We start from the raw sequence: 14,961 nt of genomic DNA, 5'->3' as shown, positions 1-14,961 counted from the left end.
TAAGGATGCTTTGCGTTCACTCGGCCTTTTGGAGACAAGATTCGCGGTCGTGTCTTCGGCTTGGTAAGTGTTATCAGATGCCTGCCGCCGGAGTTGTGGGTCTAATACCATGAATCAGCAGCCGGGCTTCCGTAGGATCATATAGTATTTTATTTATTTATGTATTTATTTTTTTGAGACGGAGTCTCGGTTTGTCACGCAGGCTGGGCTGCAGTGGCACGATCTTGGCTCGGTGCAATCTCCGCCTGCCGGGTTCAAGCGATTCTCGTGCCTCACCCTCCCCAGCAGCTGGGATTGAGGCATGCGCCACCACGCCCGGCCAATTTTTGTATTCTTAGTAGAGACAGGGTTTCGCTATACTGGTCAGGCTGGTTTTGAACTCCTGACCTCCGGTGATCCACAGGCCTCGACCTTCCAAAGTGCTAGGATTACAGGCATGAGCCACCACGCCTGGCCGAGAATCACGTAATTTAAAACTATATATGGATGTCGTAGGCGGCATCTGTCCCAACTAATGTACGCGTTAGAAGGGCCTGGGCCAGAAGTGGGCCATGGAGACCTCGGGACCTGCAGGGCTGCCACCCGACCCGCTGAGTCTCTGAATCTGAAGGTGCACCGCCACCACCATTGTTTATCTTACTGCCTGTCAGTATGCACATTGTCGTTCTCAATGGAATTGCACAGTTTTATTCCGGATCCTTACTTGCCTTTAAGAATTTTCTCAATTTTTCTTTTTTTTTTTTTTTTCTTGATCGCGACCCCTACTGGGCTCAAGCAATTCTCCTGCCTCAGCCTCCCGAGTAGCTGGGACTACAGGCGTGTACCACCACGCCCGGCTTATTTTTATATTTCTAGTAGAGACGGGATTTAACCATGTTGACCGGTCTCCAACTCCTTACCTTGCGGTCCTCCCCGCCCGGCCTAAGATTTTCATAGTTTCGAAGCATACTGTTCGTAATTCTCTCGTACTTTTGTGAGTTGGGTCATTTTTATTTTTGCTTTTTTAGGATTACAGGCGTGAGCCACCGTGCCTGTCCGATTTGGGGGTAATTTAACGAGTCCGCGTGTTTGATTTGAATTTAGGATAGCTGGGCCTAATTTTTGTCTTTGCTTCTGCCATACCTTCCGCATGGTACTAACCGCCTATTGAAAAGTAATCAGAATAGCTGAATATGACATGTTACCCGTCTAGAAACCGATTTTTCTAACACCCCACTGTGGACAGGGTGGAAACTCGTTTGCGTTCTTGTTTAAGATCTGTAGTGACATGAATGGATGAAATTGTTTCCTATTGGATTCTGTAAACTTACGCATTACACTGATTGTCCAACGTGGATACACCCGGGAGGTCACTCTCCCCGGGCTCTGTCCAAGTGGCGTAGGGGAGCATAGGGCTCTGCCCCGTGATGTACAATCCCTTTCCACAACGTTGGAGATAAAGCTGGGCCTTGAGTCTGCGCCTGCATATTCCTACAGCTTCCCAGAGTCCTGTGGACAATGACTGGGGAGACAAACCATGCAGGAAACAACCTTCTAGAGCACTCAATCTGGATTGAAGTCTTAATAAGTGTTTAAGAAAAATTGGCTAAAAAGTAGCCAGGCATGATGATAGGTAGCTGGAGGCAGGAGAATCGCTGGAGCCCAGGAGTTCAAGGCTGCAATGACCTATGATTGTGCCACTGCACTCCAACCCCAGGCTATACCGTGAGGCCCCTCATTGAAAAAGATTAGTGTTTTGCTGTACTAATAGATTAATACCTTGTTTTGCAGGATTTGTTAAGGATTCCAAGTAACTCTTACTTGGTAAGTAAATTTAATTGTTTTTGGCTTATCAGCTCTTGTGTCAATGATTTCTGTGATGGAAGCAGGATTGAAGAGACCTTTATTTTAGTCGGTCAGGATTTATTTACCTCTGAGGCATTGAATCATTCTCAGAGCAATACTTTTGTTTGATACACCCAAATGTAAACTTTGCTGCATTTTTGTAGGCATGTTGACATAACCTCAACATACACTCTAATGTAAAAATTGCTTTTTTTAATCAGCTGATTAAAAGTGTGCAATGTAGTAAAAGTTAACCTAGTGTGAACTGTAGGAAGCCTAATTGGCTGTCTACATCTGTAGTCTGAGCTGAGAAAAAGATTCTAGCCCTTGAAAATACTGTGGGTGATTAGCAATATTGGATTTATCAGTTACTCCAATTCCTCACTAATGAGCATTCCAACGTGGATACCCTGGGAGGTCACTCTCCCCAGGCTCTGTCCAAGTGGCCTACGGGAGCTTAGGGCTCTGCCCCATGATGTACAGTCCCTTTCCACAACGTTGAAGATGAAGCTGGGCGTTGTGTCTGCGCCTGCATATTCCTACAGCTTCCCAGAGTCCTGTGGACAATGACTGGGGAGACAAACCATGCAGGAAACATGTCCAGTGTACTAGATTTTAAGTTGAAATAGGATCTTCAGGAGTCTAATCGTTATTTATTTTCTTTTAGGAAAGAAGACAGTCTGCAGTTCACACTTCAGCATTGATGTTTAATTTTGGGGTCCTTTATATAGTAGGGAGAGTAGGTAAACCGATTTTTTTTTAACAGGGAGGTTTGGACAGTCTTTGGCAGACTTAGAGCAAAAGATTGGGGTGCGTTTCATACCTCTTTGAGATAGTCTTGCTCTGTCGCCCAGGCTGGAGTGCAGTGCCGCAATCTTGGCTGCAACCTCAGCCTCCCAAGTAGTTGGGATTGTAGGCGTAAGCCGCCACACCTGGCCCTCTTTTAAGAGTCTGCTGCTGTTTTGTATTAAAGACTTCGGAGTTTGGCATTTGGTTAGGAATGCACCTTCTTTCACCTCATTCATACCTTAAGAACCAGAGAAGTGACTCTGCTTGGCCTTACGCCAGATTCCAGAAGGCACACAGTGTTGGTGGGTATTTTAAAAGTCCTTGAGTATTTTGCTTTTGTGTGATTTCTAATGTATTTGTAATTTACCTAACAAATTGCTTAATCTGCTTTGTTAATGTATTAAAATAAATATGGCTGTACATGTTTGTGGTTCATTTTTATGTGGAGATGGCTGTGGTGACATCAGCCAAGAATCTGAATGGTACTGCTGAAGGAAACTAGCATGATAGCTTCAGTTCTAAAGGCTCTGAAACCTAGTCTCAGGTGGGTCCCCCTTGGGTTCATTTTATATTGGCAAGTTATTGGGAAAATGGTTATTAGATCCTGACCAATAGGACCATAAGTCTGGGTTGAGTGCAAGATGAGTTGTTAGACCAATCCTTTAGCTTCCTGCAATATAGTGGAGGAAAATCAATGGTAGCAATGGGAGGTTGTGGTATCCCTAGCTGAGTTGTATGAGCCTTTGCTACCTGGTGCACCTCAGCCTGAAGATTGCTAGAGTTGCTTGCCTCATGACATGGGTCATAATGGGAACTTTGTCAAGCCCCCTACACTGGCTGCCAACATAAATATTCAGTACCCTGAAGGATGGGAAGTAATGGGGAATCATCTAGAAGGTAAAGTCTATCTGCTGGCATAGGGGAGGTGGGACAGCCATTTGGAAGTTGATGGGACAGGTTTGAAGGAGGTGGGTGAGATTGGAGTTTGGTGGACTAGAGCTTGCTTGTCAGGGTGTTCAGGGCAGGACTGGTCTGAGAATGGAAGCTAGTTACTAGCTAGGATTGCAGGGGAATACACAGCTTGATTTTTCTTAGAAGAGTGAGGCAGTGTTGAAGAGGGCATCTTAAATGTAGCCGGGCTTGGTGGCTCACCCCTGTAATCCCAGCACTTAGAGAGACCGAGGCAGGTGGATCACAACATCTAGATACCCTGACCGACATGGTGAAACCCTGTCTCTACTAAAAATACAAAAATACCCGGACATGGTGGTGTGTGCCTGTAGGGGCTGAGGCAGGAGAAATGCTGGAACCCGGTAGGTGGAGGTGGTAGCTGAGAGCGCCACTGTGCTCCAGCCTGGTGACAGTCTCAAGGCATCTTCCTAAACCAGTTGCACTTGCGCTTACCTGTGCCAGGCACTGTTCTAGGTAAGCACTTAGCATATTAGTGCTGAGGGGGGCTTTAATACAGCATATTCCCATGGGGAAACCCAGGAACCAAAAGGCTAATCCAAGTCCACAACCAGAAGTGGCACCTCTGCAGAAGCAGGCCTCAAGTTCCCTGCTCAGGAAGAAGCCAGATAGTCAGTCCCATCCATCTGTGTATGCCCAGTCCCGTTCGTGTCTTGCTCTAACTACATAGATCTCTCCTGAGTAAGGTTTTTTTCTGAACCAGTGACTTTAGTATGTTTTCAATTCATATTCTCAGGTGGAGTTCGGTAACTGCAGTGCTGGGCAGGAAATGAGAATTTCTATTGACCTACAAGATACAGCTGAAGCAAAGCTGTCAGTAGGTGTTCAGATCCCACTCAGCTGAACTTCAGCTTGCAATACCCCTTTAGACTTTCCAAACAGGCACTCTGGCCTTGTTCTTTGTGTAGGCAGACAGTATTGGTTGCCCATCTTAGAAGTCCTAGACCGCCCGGATTTGAATCCTGATCCCACCACTTGCTGTTTATGAGGCTCTGGGTGAGTTACTTAGCCCCTGTGCCTCAATTTCGTGTCACAAAATGAGAATGATAAACTACCTCGTGGAGTTGTGATAAGGACAAAGGAGTATATCGGTGAAAAGCTTCTTAGGGTCTCTGGGTGGAGTGCAGTGGCATGATCACTTATTAAATAACATTTTCTGACTTCTCAGGAACCAAGGATACAGTATCCAATTCCGATTTTTTTTTTTTTTTCAAGACAGTCTCGCTTTGTTGCCCAGGCTGGAGTGCAGTGGCACGATCTCAGCTCACTGCAAGCTCCACCTCCTGGGTTCATGCCATTCTCCTGCCTCAGTCTCCCCAGCAGCTGGGACTACAGGCACACGCCGCCACGCCCAGCTAATTTTTTTGTATTTTTAGTAGAGACAGGGTTTCACCATGTTAGCCAGGATGGTCTTGATCTCCTGACCTTGTGATCTGCCCGCCTTAGCCTCCCAAAGTGCTGGGATTACAGGCGTGAGCCACTGCGCTCGGCCTTTTTTTTTATTTCACCAGAGTCTCACTCTGTCTCCAGGAGGGAGTGCAATGGAGCCATCTTGACTTGCTACAACCTCCGCCTCCCGGGTTCCAGCAATTCTTCCACCTGGGCCTCCCAAGTAGCTGGGATTACAGGCGTACACCACCATGCCCAGCTAATGTTTTTTGTATTTTTTAGTAGAGACGGGGGTTTCACCATGTTGGCCAGGCTGGTCTCGATCTCTTGACCTCAAGTGATCCGCCTGCCTCGGCATCTCAAAGTGTTGATTACAGGCGTGAGCCACTGCCCCTAGCCTCAAGGCTGATCTCTTTTTTTTTTTTTGAGATGGAGTCTTTCTCTGTCTCCCAGGCTGGAGTGCAATGGCATGATCTGGGCTCACTGCTACCTCTATCCTGGGTTCAAACGATTTTCCTGCCTCAGCCTCCCAAGTGGCTGGGATTACAAGCGCCTGCACCACACCCAGCTGATTTTTGTGTTTTTTTAGTAGAGACAGGGTTTCGCCATGTTGGCCAGGCTGGGCTCAAACTCCTGACCTCAGGTTATCCACCCGCCTCGGCCTCCCAAAGTACTGGGATTACAGGCATGAGCCACCATGCCTGGCCAGCTAATTTTTGTATTTGTAGTAGAGACAGGGTTTCACCATGTTGGCCAGGCTGATCTCGAACTCCTGACCTCAGGTGATCCACCCGCCTCGGCCTCCCAAAGTGTTGGGATTACAGGCGTGAGCCACAGTGCCTGGCTGTCCTTGCTAGTTTCATACCTACTTCGCTCTATCATTTATCGAGAGGGATATTGAAATCTCCAAGTGTAATTGTGGATTTTTATATTTCTCCTAGCAGTTCTATAAGTTTTTGCTTCATGTATTTTGCTTCATGTATTTTGAAGTTCATGTATTTGAAGTCATGTATACAGAACTTCATGTATAACTATGTATAACATAGTTATACAACTATGTTTTAGATATTGTCTCTTGATTGACTCCTTTAAATACTCTGCCATAAAATCTACTTTGTCTCCCACTCCAGCTTTTTTTTTTCTTAATCTCACAAAATGGTGAAGTAGGCTTTGTTTCTATTTTTTAATAATAAACTGAAATTCAGAAAACTTTAGCAATTTGCTCATAGCTGCATACCTCCATCTTTATTTTCTTTTTTTTTTTTTTTTTTTTTCCGAGACGGAGTCTCACAGCTGGGGCTACAGGCACACGCCTCCATGCCCGGCTAATATTTTGTATTTTTAGTAGAGACGGGGTTTCACCGTGTTAGCCAGGATGGTATTGATCTCCTGCCCTCGTGATCCGCCCGCCTCAGCCTCCCAGAGTGCTGTGATTACAGGCGTGAGCCACCACGCCCGGCCTCTTTTTTTTTTTAGACAAGAGTCTCACTCTGTCACCAAAGCCAGAGTGAAGTTGCACAATCTCACCTCACTGCAGCTTCTGCCTCCGGAGTAGCTGGAATTACAGTCACGCACCACCATGCCCAGCTAATTTTTTTGTATTTTTAGTAGAGACGGGGTTTCACCATGTTGGCCAGGCTAGTCATCAACTCCTGACCTCAAGTGATCCACCTGCCTCGGCCTCCCAAACTGCTGGGTTCACAGGCGTGAGCCACCACAGCTGGCCACCAGTGTTTCTTTTGACTAGTGTTAAAACAATAGCCTAGGCAACACAGCAAAAGCCTGTCTCTACAAAAAAATACAAAAATTAGCCAGGGGTGGTACTGTATGCCTATGGTCCCAGCAACTGGGGAGGCTGAGGTGGCTCACTTGAGCCCTAGAGGTGGAGGCTGCAGTGAGCTATGATTACACCACTGCACTCCAGCCTGGGTAACAGAGCAAACCCTGACTCAAAAACAAAACAACAGTGTATCTTTTACTTTTTGTACAAATTTATTATTTGTGTATTTACTTTTATATTATTTTTCTTTTTGCAGATCCAGCATTGGCTGAGCATATTTATTTACATATTCATTTATTTTTTGGAGACACATTCTCAATCTTTTGCCCAGCTAAAATGCAGTGGTGCGATCTCAGCTCACTGCAACCTCTGCCTCCCAGCTTCAAGCAATTCTCATGTCTCAGCCTCTAGTGTAGCTGGTACTACCACATGCACCACCATGCTTGGCTAATTTTTTGTATTTCAGTAGAGATGGGGTTTCACCATGTTGCCCAGGCTGGTCTCAAATTCCTGAGCTCAGGCAATTTGCCTGCCTTGGCCTCCCGAAGTGCTAGAATTACAGGCATGAGCCACTGTGCCTGGCCTTATTTTTAAATTTTATTTCTTGTAGGTAACATTTTAGGTTTTTCAGTATGACAGTCTGCCTTTTAATTGGAGACTTTAGGCGATTTACTTTTTTTTTTTTTTCGGACAGGGTCTCACTCTGTCACCCAGGCTGGAGTGCAGTGGCAAGATCATGACTCACTGCAGCCTCAAACTGGAACTCCCAGGTTCAAATGATCCTCCCAGCTTGGTCTCCTGAGTAGTGAAGACCACAGGCATGTGCCACTATGGCTGGCTAAATTTTGTATTTTTTGTAGCGACAAGGTCTCACGATGTTGTCCAGGCTGGTCTTGAACTCCAGGGCTCAAGCAATCCTCCCACCTTGGCCTCCCAAAGCGCTGGGAATACAGGCATGAGTCACCATGTCCAGCCATATTGTACATTTTTAATTTATAATAGTTTACATTCCATTGATATTAAACCAGTTCACCTGTAGTATAAGAATCTTCCCCAGCCTGGCCAGTATGGTGAAACCCCACCGCTACTAAAAATGAAAAAAAAAACAAAACTGGCCAGGTGTGGTGGTGCTCGCCTGTAGTCTCAGCTACCTGGGAGGCTGAGGCAGAAGAATCACTTGAACCTAGAAGCAGAGGTTGCAGTGAGCTGAGATTGTGCCACTGCACTTCAGCCTAGGCGACAGAGCGAGACTCCGTCTCAAAAAAAAAAAAAAAAAAAAGGCCGAGTCCGGTGGCTCACACCTGTAATCCCAGCATTTTGGGAGGCTGAGACCGGCGGATCACCTGAGGTCAGGAGTTTGAGACCAGGCTGGCCAACATGGTGAAACCCCCTCTCTACTAAAAACACAAAAATTAGCCGGGCATGGTGGCACGTACCTGTAGTCCTAGTTACTAGGAGGCTGAGGCAGGAGAATTGCTTGAACCCGGGAGGCAGAGGTTGCCGTGAGCTGAGAACACGCCACTGAACTCTATCTAGCCTGGGCGACAGTGACTCCATCTCAAAAAAAAAAATAAAAAAAAAAAAAACACTTAAAAATATTTCTGGCCAGGCGCGGTGGCTCACGCCTGTAATCCCAGCACTTTGGGAGGCCGAGGCAGGCGGATCACAAGGTCAGGAGATTGAGACCATCCTGGCTTAACAGGGTGAAACCCCGTCTCTACTAAAAATACAAAAAAATTAGCCATGCGTGGTGGCAGGCACCTGTAGTCCCAGTTACTCAGGAGGCTGAGGCAGGAAAATGGCATGAACCCTGGGGGCGGAGCTTGCAGTGGGCGGAGATCGTGCCACTGCACTCCAGCCTGGGCCACAGAGTGAGACTCCGTCTCAAAAAAAAAAATACATACATACATACATACATAAAAATAAAAATATTTCTTCCATTTCTCACTATATAGTCTTTGATACTGTCATGTATTTTACTTTTATATATGTTATAAAACCCACAGTACATTATTACAACCAGGACCTCCATATCAGCTGGTTGCAGTGGCTCACTCCTGTAATCCCAACACTTTGGGATGCCAAGGCAGGCTGACTGCTGATGCTCAGAAGTTCAAGACCAGCCTGGCCAACATAGTGAAACCCTGTCTCTACCAAAAATACAAAAATTAGATGGGCAATTAGCCGGGTGCACACCTGTAATCCCAGCTACTCAGGAGGCTGAAACAGGAGAATTACTTGAACCCAGGAGGCAGAGATTGCAGTGAGCCGAGATCATGCCATTATACTCCAGCCTGGGCAACAGAGTAAGACTTTGTCTCAAAAAAAAAAAAAAAAAAAATTAGCTGGGCATGGTGGTGCACATCCGTGTTCCCAGCTTCTCGGGAGGCTGAAGCAGGAGGATCTTTTGAGCCGGAGAGGCAGAGGTTGTAGTGAGCCGAGATCTGCCACTGCATTCCAGCCTGGGTGACAGAGTGAGACTTAGTCTCAAAAGAACAACTGGGGCGGGGTGCGGTAGTTCACACCTGTAATCCCAGCACTTTGGGAGGCCAAGGTGGGTGGATCACTTGAGGTCAAGAGCTCAAGACCAGCCTGGCCAATATGGTGAAACCCGGTCTCTATTAAAAATACAAAAATGAGCCTAGCATGGTGGTGCGTGTCCATAATCCCAGCTATTCCGGAGGCTGAGGCAGGAAAATTGCTTGAACCCATGGGGCAGAGGTTGCAGTGAGCCGAGACTGCACCACTGCACTCCAGCATGGGCAACAGAATGAGACTCCATCTCAAAATAAAATAAAAAATACAAATACAAAACTAAAAAATAAATAAATGCCAGGTGCAGTCGCTCACGCCTGTAATCCCAGCACTTTGGGAGGCCAAGATGGGCGGGTCACCTGAGGTCAGGAGTTCCTGACCAGCCTGGCAAAAATGGTGAAACCTGGTCTCTACTAAAAATACAAAAAATGGCCAGGCACAGTGGCTCATGCCTGTAATCCCAGCCCTTTGGGAGGCCGAGGCGGGTGGATCACCTGACGTTAGGAGTTCAAGTCCAGCCTGGCCAACATGGCGAAACCCTGTCTCTACTAAAAATACAAAAATTAGCTGGGCATGGTGGTGGGCACCTGTAATCCCAGCTACTCGGGAGGCTGAGGCAGGAGAATCGCTTGAACCCAGGAGGCAGAGATTGCAGTAAGCTGAAATCATGCCATAGCACTCTAGCCTGGGTGGGTCAGGAGTTTGAGACCAGCCTGGCCAAAATGGAGAAACCCCATCTCTACTAAAAGTACAAAAATTAAGGCTGGGTGCAGAGGCTCACGCCTGTAATCCCAGCACTTTGGGAGGCTGAGGTGGGTGGATCATGAGGTCAGGAATTCAAGACCAGCCTGGCCAAGACGGTGAAACCCTGTCTCTACTAAAAATACAAAAATTAGCCGGGTGTCGTGGTGAGCACCTGTAATAATCCCAGCTACTCGGGAGGCTGAGGCAGGAGAATTGCTTGAACCCAGTTGCAGTAAGCCGAGATTGCGCCACTGCACTCCAGCCTGGGCAACAGAGACTCCATGTCAAAAAAAAAACAAAGAAAGAGTTCAGGTTACCTTCCACCACTTGTGCGATGACCCCAGAAAACTTGCTTTACCTCTTTAAACTTCAGTTTTCTTATATTCCAACTGCCATGAGGTTTTCATGAGGAACACATGAGCTGACATGGATATGTTTCTGTAGTTAACAAAATAAAGGCTCTTACAAAATAGGCAATAATAATCATCATCATTTATTATTATTACATGAAGCTACATGAATAAGATCTTGGAGGAAGACAGCAGAGAGAGAGAGGGAGATCAGAGATCCCAGGGTTAAAAGTTGGAGAAATTTCACAGTACATCATCCAAAAGAGGAGTCCATGATGGAGGCAGAGGTAAACTTGGAGAGGTAAGAAACTCTGAAGACGGGGGAGTCCTTTGTGGCAGGCCCTGCATAGAAGAAATTCAGCCTGGCCAATATGGCCAAACCCTGTCTCTACTAAAAATACAGAAATTAGCCAGGTGTTGTGGCAGTCACCTGTAATCCCAGCTATTCAGGAGGCTGAGGCAGGAGAATCGCTTGAACCCGGCAGGCAGAGGTTGCAGTGAGCCGAGATCACAACACTGCACTCCAGCCTGGCTGACAAGAGCGAGACTCGGTCTAAAAAAAAAAAAAAAAAGTTCAGTTGGTAAGAACTCATCATGGCCGGGCGCGGTGGCTCACGCCTGTAATCCCAGCACTTTGGGAGGCCGAGGCGGGCGGATCACAAGGTCAGGAGATCGAGACCACGGTGAAACCCCGTCTCTACTAAAAATACAAAAAATTAGCCGGGCGCGGTTGTGGGCGCCTGTAGTCCCAGCTACTCGGGAGGCTGAGGCAGGAGAATGGCGTGAACCCGGGAGGCGGAGCTTGCAGTGAGCCGAGATCGCGCCACTGCACTCCAGCCTGGGCGACAGAGCGAGACTCCGTCTCAAAAAAAAACAACAACAACAAAAAAAAACTCATCAAAAGTGTCCATCTAGACTTTGGGTGCAGTAGAATGACTCAGAGTCTGAATCAACGTGAAATCAACAAAACATCATTTGCAAGGGTTTCAGGGAACACCTGAAATCCTGAAGAACTGTTTGTATCCATCCTGAAGAATGGGTGTATTAACAAGAGACAGCCTTTCCTTGGTACCTGTTTTCCATCTCCAACCCAACCCCAACTCACACCCTTATCTCCTATTTTATCTGGTCTCTCTCGTTCCTCTTGCTCTTCCCCACTTGGCTCCCGTTTTCCCCAAGTCCATCCTCTATTTTGTTCTATAAGATCTGATCATATCGGGATGCTTTTGTAGCTCATAAGAATGATGACTGGGTGTTCACACGCATGTGAGATGTGCCTCCCTCAAACCTTAAGACATGGGCACATACCCATCTGATGTTAACTCACGGGGCACAAAATCTGATCATGCCATTCCCGTGCCCAAATCCTCATATATCTCCACTGCCTCAGGATACAGGCTGGACCCCTTAGACACACAAGACCCTGCATCCATGATCTGTCACTCCCACAGGCACCCTCTGCTCCCATCTACTTGGCAGTTTCCCACAACCTCCCTGGGTTCTCATGGTTCCCTGTCATTGCAAACGTCGCTTCTCCTAGGATGTCCTGCCCTCCTAGACTTAACTTGGAAAGCCGTTCTTAAGCCCCGCGCTGAGTAAGATGCCCCTGTGGGTATCACGGTCATAGCGCTGTGTGGTTGCTGATAGTCTGATTTTTCATCCTTCTCCATGCCCTCTTGAGGGTAGGGAAGATATCTTTTTTCTCCGTACAGACCCTACCGCACGAGATTTTCCTAAACAGACCGAATTCAAGGAGTCTTTCTGGTTGTTAGTCCACGTGTCCCGATTTGGGGTTTCCAAAATACACACTCACTGGAACCGGGCCAGGGGAGCCAGCCTGGCCAAGAGCTCCCCCCAGCCCGTGAGCGCGCCACATGCAGATCCTGGGATGGCCGCCAGGGGCCGCCGGGCTCTTTGTTTTCCTTTCTCGCCCGGGTCGGGGCCAGAGGCCTGCAGAGCGCATGCTCTGGGGCAGTTCGCGGCCCGGCGGGGAACGCTGGAGTTCCTTGTGGCCGACGTGCACCGAGGTAGGTCTCGCTCAGGGCGCGCGGAGGGTCCGGGCAGAGGGCGGTGCGCGGGGCGGCCACAGCCGGAGCACGGGCCGGTCCACGCGGGCCTAGGTCGCTGTCCGCTTTCGCCCGTGTAGCGCGGCGCTGGCCCCACGTGAAGCCCGGCGGCAGGAAGGCGCGATGCGGGCTCGCGATTCCCCGGCCCCGCGGGGCGCTCCAGCGGCCGCTGGGCCCCGCCTCGCGGGAGCTAGGGCCGCGCTGCCCCTCCGCCGCCGCGCCTCTCACGCCTGCACCGCGGCGCCCGCGCAGGCGGGAGATTCAAACGGCGCGAGCGCGATGGGCCGGGTGCGCGCGGCCGCCCGGGCGGGGGATGTGTCTCTGCCGCGAGGAGAATGGTTTTGTCCAGCATGCGTTTGGAGAAGGCGGTTTGCAGAGCTGGCAGGGAGCCCTGCCCGGGAGAGGGTGGATCTTCAGAGCTCGAGGGTGGGTAGTTGGGGGTCTGCTGCGGCGAGAGAAGTCCCAGCGTCGGCAGGCACCCAGGCACCGCTGTGGACCTTTGGGAGCCGTGTGTCTCGAACTCCGCAGCAGCTCAATCTGTCAGCAAATTATTTGCTGGCCATCTATTCCGTGCCGCTCTTGCAGGGCTGGGGGACAGTGGTGAGAAGGGCAGGCCCGTGTCATTAGCGAACTATGCCCTGGAGCCCGGGCGACGAACGCTACTGCCAAGTCTTCATTCATCACATATTGACCTAACTTCGACCACGTGTGACTTGTGTGGCCTAGCAAAAGTTGAGTGTGTGGGGTGTTACGGGAACCCTCAGGGGGACCCCCCGCCCTACCCAGGAGGCTCAGGGATGGCTTTCTAGGTGAAGTGACTCTTGAATGGGGTTTTGAAGGAACAGAGTTTTTCGGGCAGTCTGAGGGTAGTGGGATTAGGGTGATTCAGGCAGAGGGACTGCAGGTGCAAAGGCATGAAAGTATAGATATTGTGGTAAGGGATATCACAGGTCTTGAGGTGACTGGAGGAGGAGAGTAACAAGATGATACAGCAAGGGCTGGGTCATGAAGGGTCTTGGGTGCAAGACTAAGGAACACTGCGGGGTGGAGGAGGCAGGGAAGGATTGCCCCAAGAAGGACATCAGAGTGAAACCTGGACAGATGAATTAGGAGTTCCCGAGGCTCTTGTTTCAAAGACATCCCAAGAGCAGGAATCCTGTTCTGTTCCTCTTTAGAACTTTCTCATCAGATGCCCTTGGGCAACCCACCCAGTCCCCCAGAGCATTGGTTTCCTTATCTTTATAGCAATGGTAGGGGGCATGTGGTGAGGATATAATTTTTTTTTTTTTTGAGACGGAGTTTCCGCAATTATTGCCCAGGCTGGAGTGGAGTGGTGCGATCTCGGCTCACTGCAACCTCCGCCTCCCAGGTTCAAGCAATTCTGCCTCAGCCTGCCGAGTAGCTAGCTGAGACTACAGGAACAGCGCCACCAGGCCCCGCTAATTTTTGTATTTTTTTTTTTTTTTTTAGTAGAGACGGTGTTTCACTATGTTGGCCAGGCTGGTCTCGAACTCGTGACCTCAGGTGTCCACCTGCCTCGGCCTCCCAAAGTGCCGGAATTACGGGTGTGAGCCACCGCACCCGGCCAATTTTTTTTTTTTTTTCCTGATACGAAATCTTGCTCTATCGCCCAGGCTGGAATGCAGTGTCGTGCTCTCGGTCATTGCAGCCGCCACCTCCCGGGTTCAAGCAATTCTCCTGTCTCAGCCTCCCAAATAGTAATATCCTATAATTTTCATAAAGCAGTCATTCCAACATCTAGTGGAAGTTGTGGGTCCCTTCCCCCAGGAAAAATGAACACATAGACCCAAGCACAGGTTGTATCCAGTGGGGATCCCAAGTGAGAAACTCCTAGTGTGAAATATACCAGCTCTGTGCCTGACGTAACAGCAGCTCACCAAATGTATATTGTTGACACACGAGCCCTCTCCTCCCTTCCCTCCTGGGGACCTTTCACACAAAGAGATTTTTCAGCCTGAGTCTGGCAGGCAAGTTCTCCCTCCTGGCGTGGGGGACGGAGGGCACAGCTGCAGTGGTCTGGGAGGGCTCTGTCTCCTTTTACAGAAATTGAGGCTGTGGTGAGGTCACTGGAGGTCAGGGCAGGAGCACCAAACTCCAGGCAGACTGTTTAGACTGGCATGCCTACCCACTTTCTTCAATAAATAAGGAAAGTGAGGTGGGGTAGGGCAGCTCTGGCTCTGGTGGAGCAGGGTCATGAGACTGGGGTTTCATTGCACCTCTGTGGGACCTGGGCCACCTTTCCCTGAGCCTCATCTTCCCCTTAGCTGTAAAACCGGGATGAATCTGCTCACCTCAAAGGGCAGCTGTGGGCATTCTGGAGTGCCTGATGGTGGAAGCTGACTCTGTAGCCAACTTATCTGGGACTGTCTCACTCTTCTCCCAGAGACTGTAGGCTCCTTGAAGAAGGAAGCTGTGTTGGGTGGGGCTGGGCAGGGAAGCGTGATGCTAAAAGCCGACTCCTTATTCCCAGCCCAGACACTGCCAGGTTAAGAAA

General features: G+C 49.0%; 1 protein-coding gene, 1 long non-coding RNA gene, 2 other non-coding genes and 1 pseudogene across 19 annotated transcripts in view; 4 read left to right on the top strand and 1 right to left on the bottom strand.

Annotated features, from left to right (window-relative positions):
- Positions 1-25: 25 nt before the first annotated feature.
- RCC1 (regulator of chromosome condensation 1) overlaps positions 26-14,961 on the top strand; it is a 36,200-nt gene continuing 21,264 nt past the window's right edge. For 4 of the 16 annotated variants that reach the window (XM_015132997.3, XM_015132991.3, XM_077965996.1 and 1 more), the window contains exon 1: positions 12,261-12,407. In XM_015132997.3, the coding sequence (XP_014988483.3) occupies positions 12,342-12,407 (66 nt within the window). In that variant the 5' untranslated portion in view covers positions 12,261-12,341. Of the gene's footprint in view, positions 64-1,770; positions 1,804-2,453; positions 2,916-10,542; positions 10,682-12,260; positions 12,408-14,961 lie in introns of those variants that run through there. The other 12 variants (XM_077966028.1, XM_077966012.1, XM_077966033.1 and 9 more) reach the window with 8 other exon arrangements.
- Positions 1,327-1,531, top strand: LOC114674994 (small nucleolar RNA SNORA73 family). The gene has a single exon (XR_003726081.1). It is a non-coding gene; the product is annotated as a small nucleolar RNA SNORA73 family (small nucleolar RNA).
- LOC144334758 (uncharacterized) lies at positions 1,770-9,096 on the bottom strand. Its single transcript, XR_013404952.1, has 2 exons — positions 8,600-9,096; positions 1,770-4,820 (listed from the first exon to the last, which is right to left on the bottom strand). It is a non-coding gene; the product is annotated as an uncharacterized LOC144334758 (long non-coding RNA).
- LOC114674996 (small nucleolar RNA SNORA73 family) lies at positions 2,221-2,424 on the top strand. Its single transcript, XR_003726083.1, has one exon. It is a non-coding gene; the product is annotated as a small nucleolar RNA SNORA73 family (small nucleolar RNA).
- Positions 11,601-11,698, top strand: LOC114675392 (small nucleolar RNA U13; annotated as a pseudogene).

The sequence above is a fragment of the Macaca mulatta genome, chromosome 1 (assembly GCF_049350105.2).
Source record: "Macaca mulatta isolate MMU2019108-1 chromosome 1, T2T-MMU8v2.0, whole genome shotgun sequence".
In the NCBI taxonomy this organism is placed as follows: Eukaryota; Metazoa; Chordata; class Mammalia; order Primates; family Cercopithecidae; genus Macaca; species Macaca mulatta.
The sequence above is the reverse complement of the archived record's forward strand: the minus strand, read 5'-3'. Positions and strand labels throughout refer to the sequence as shown.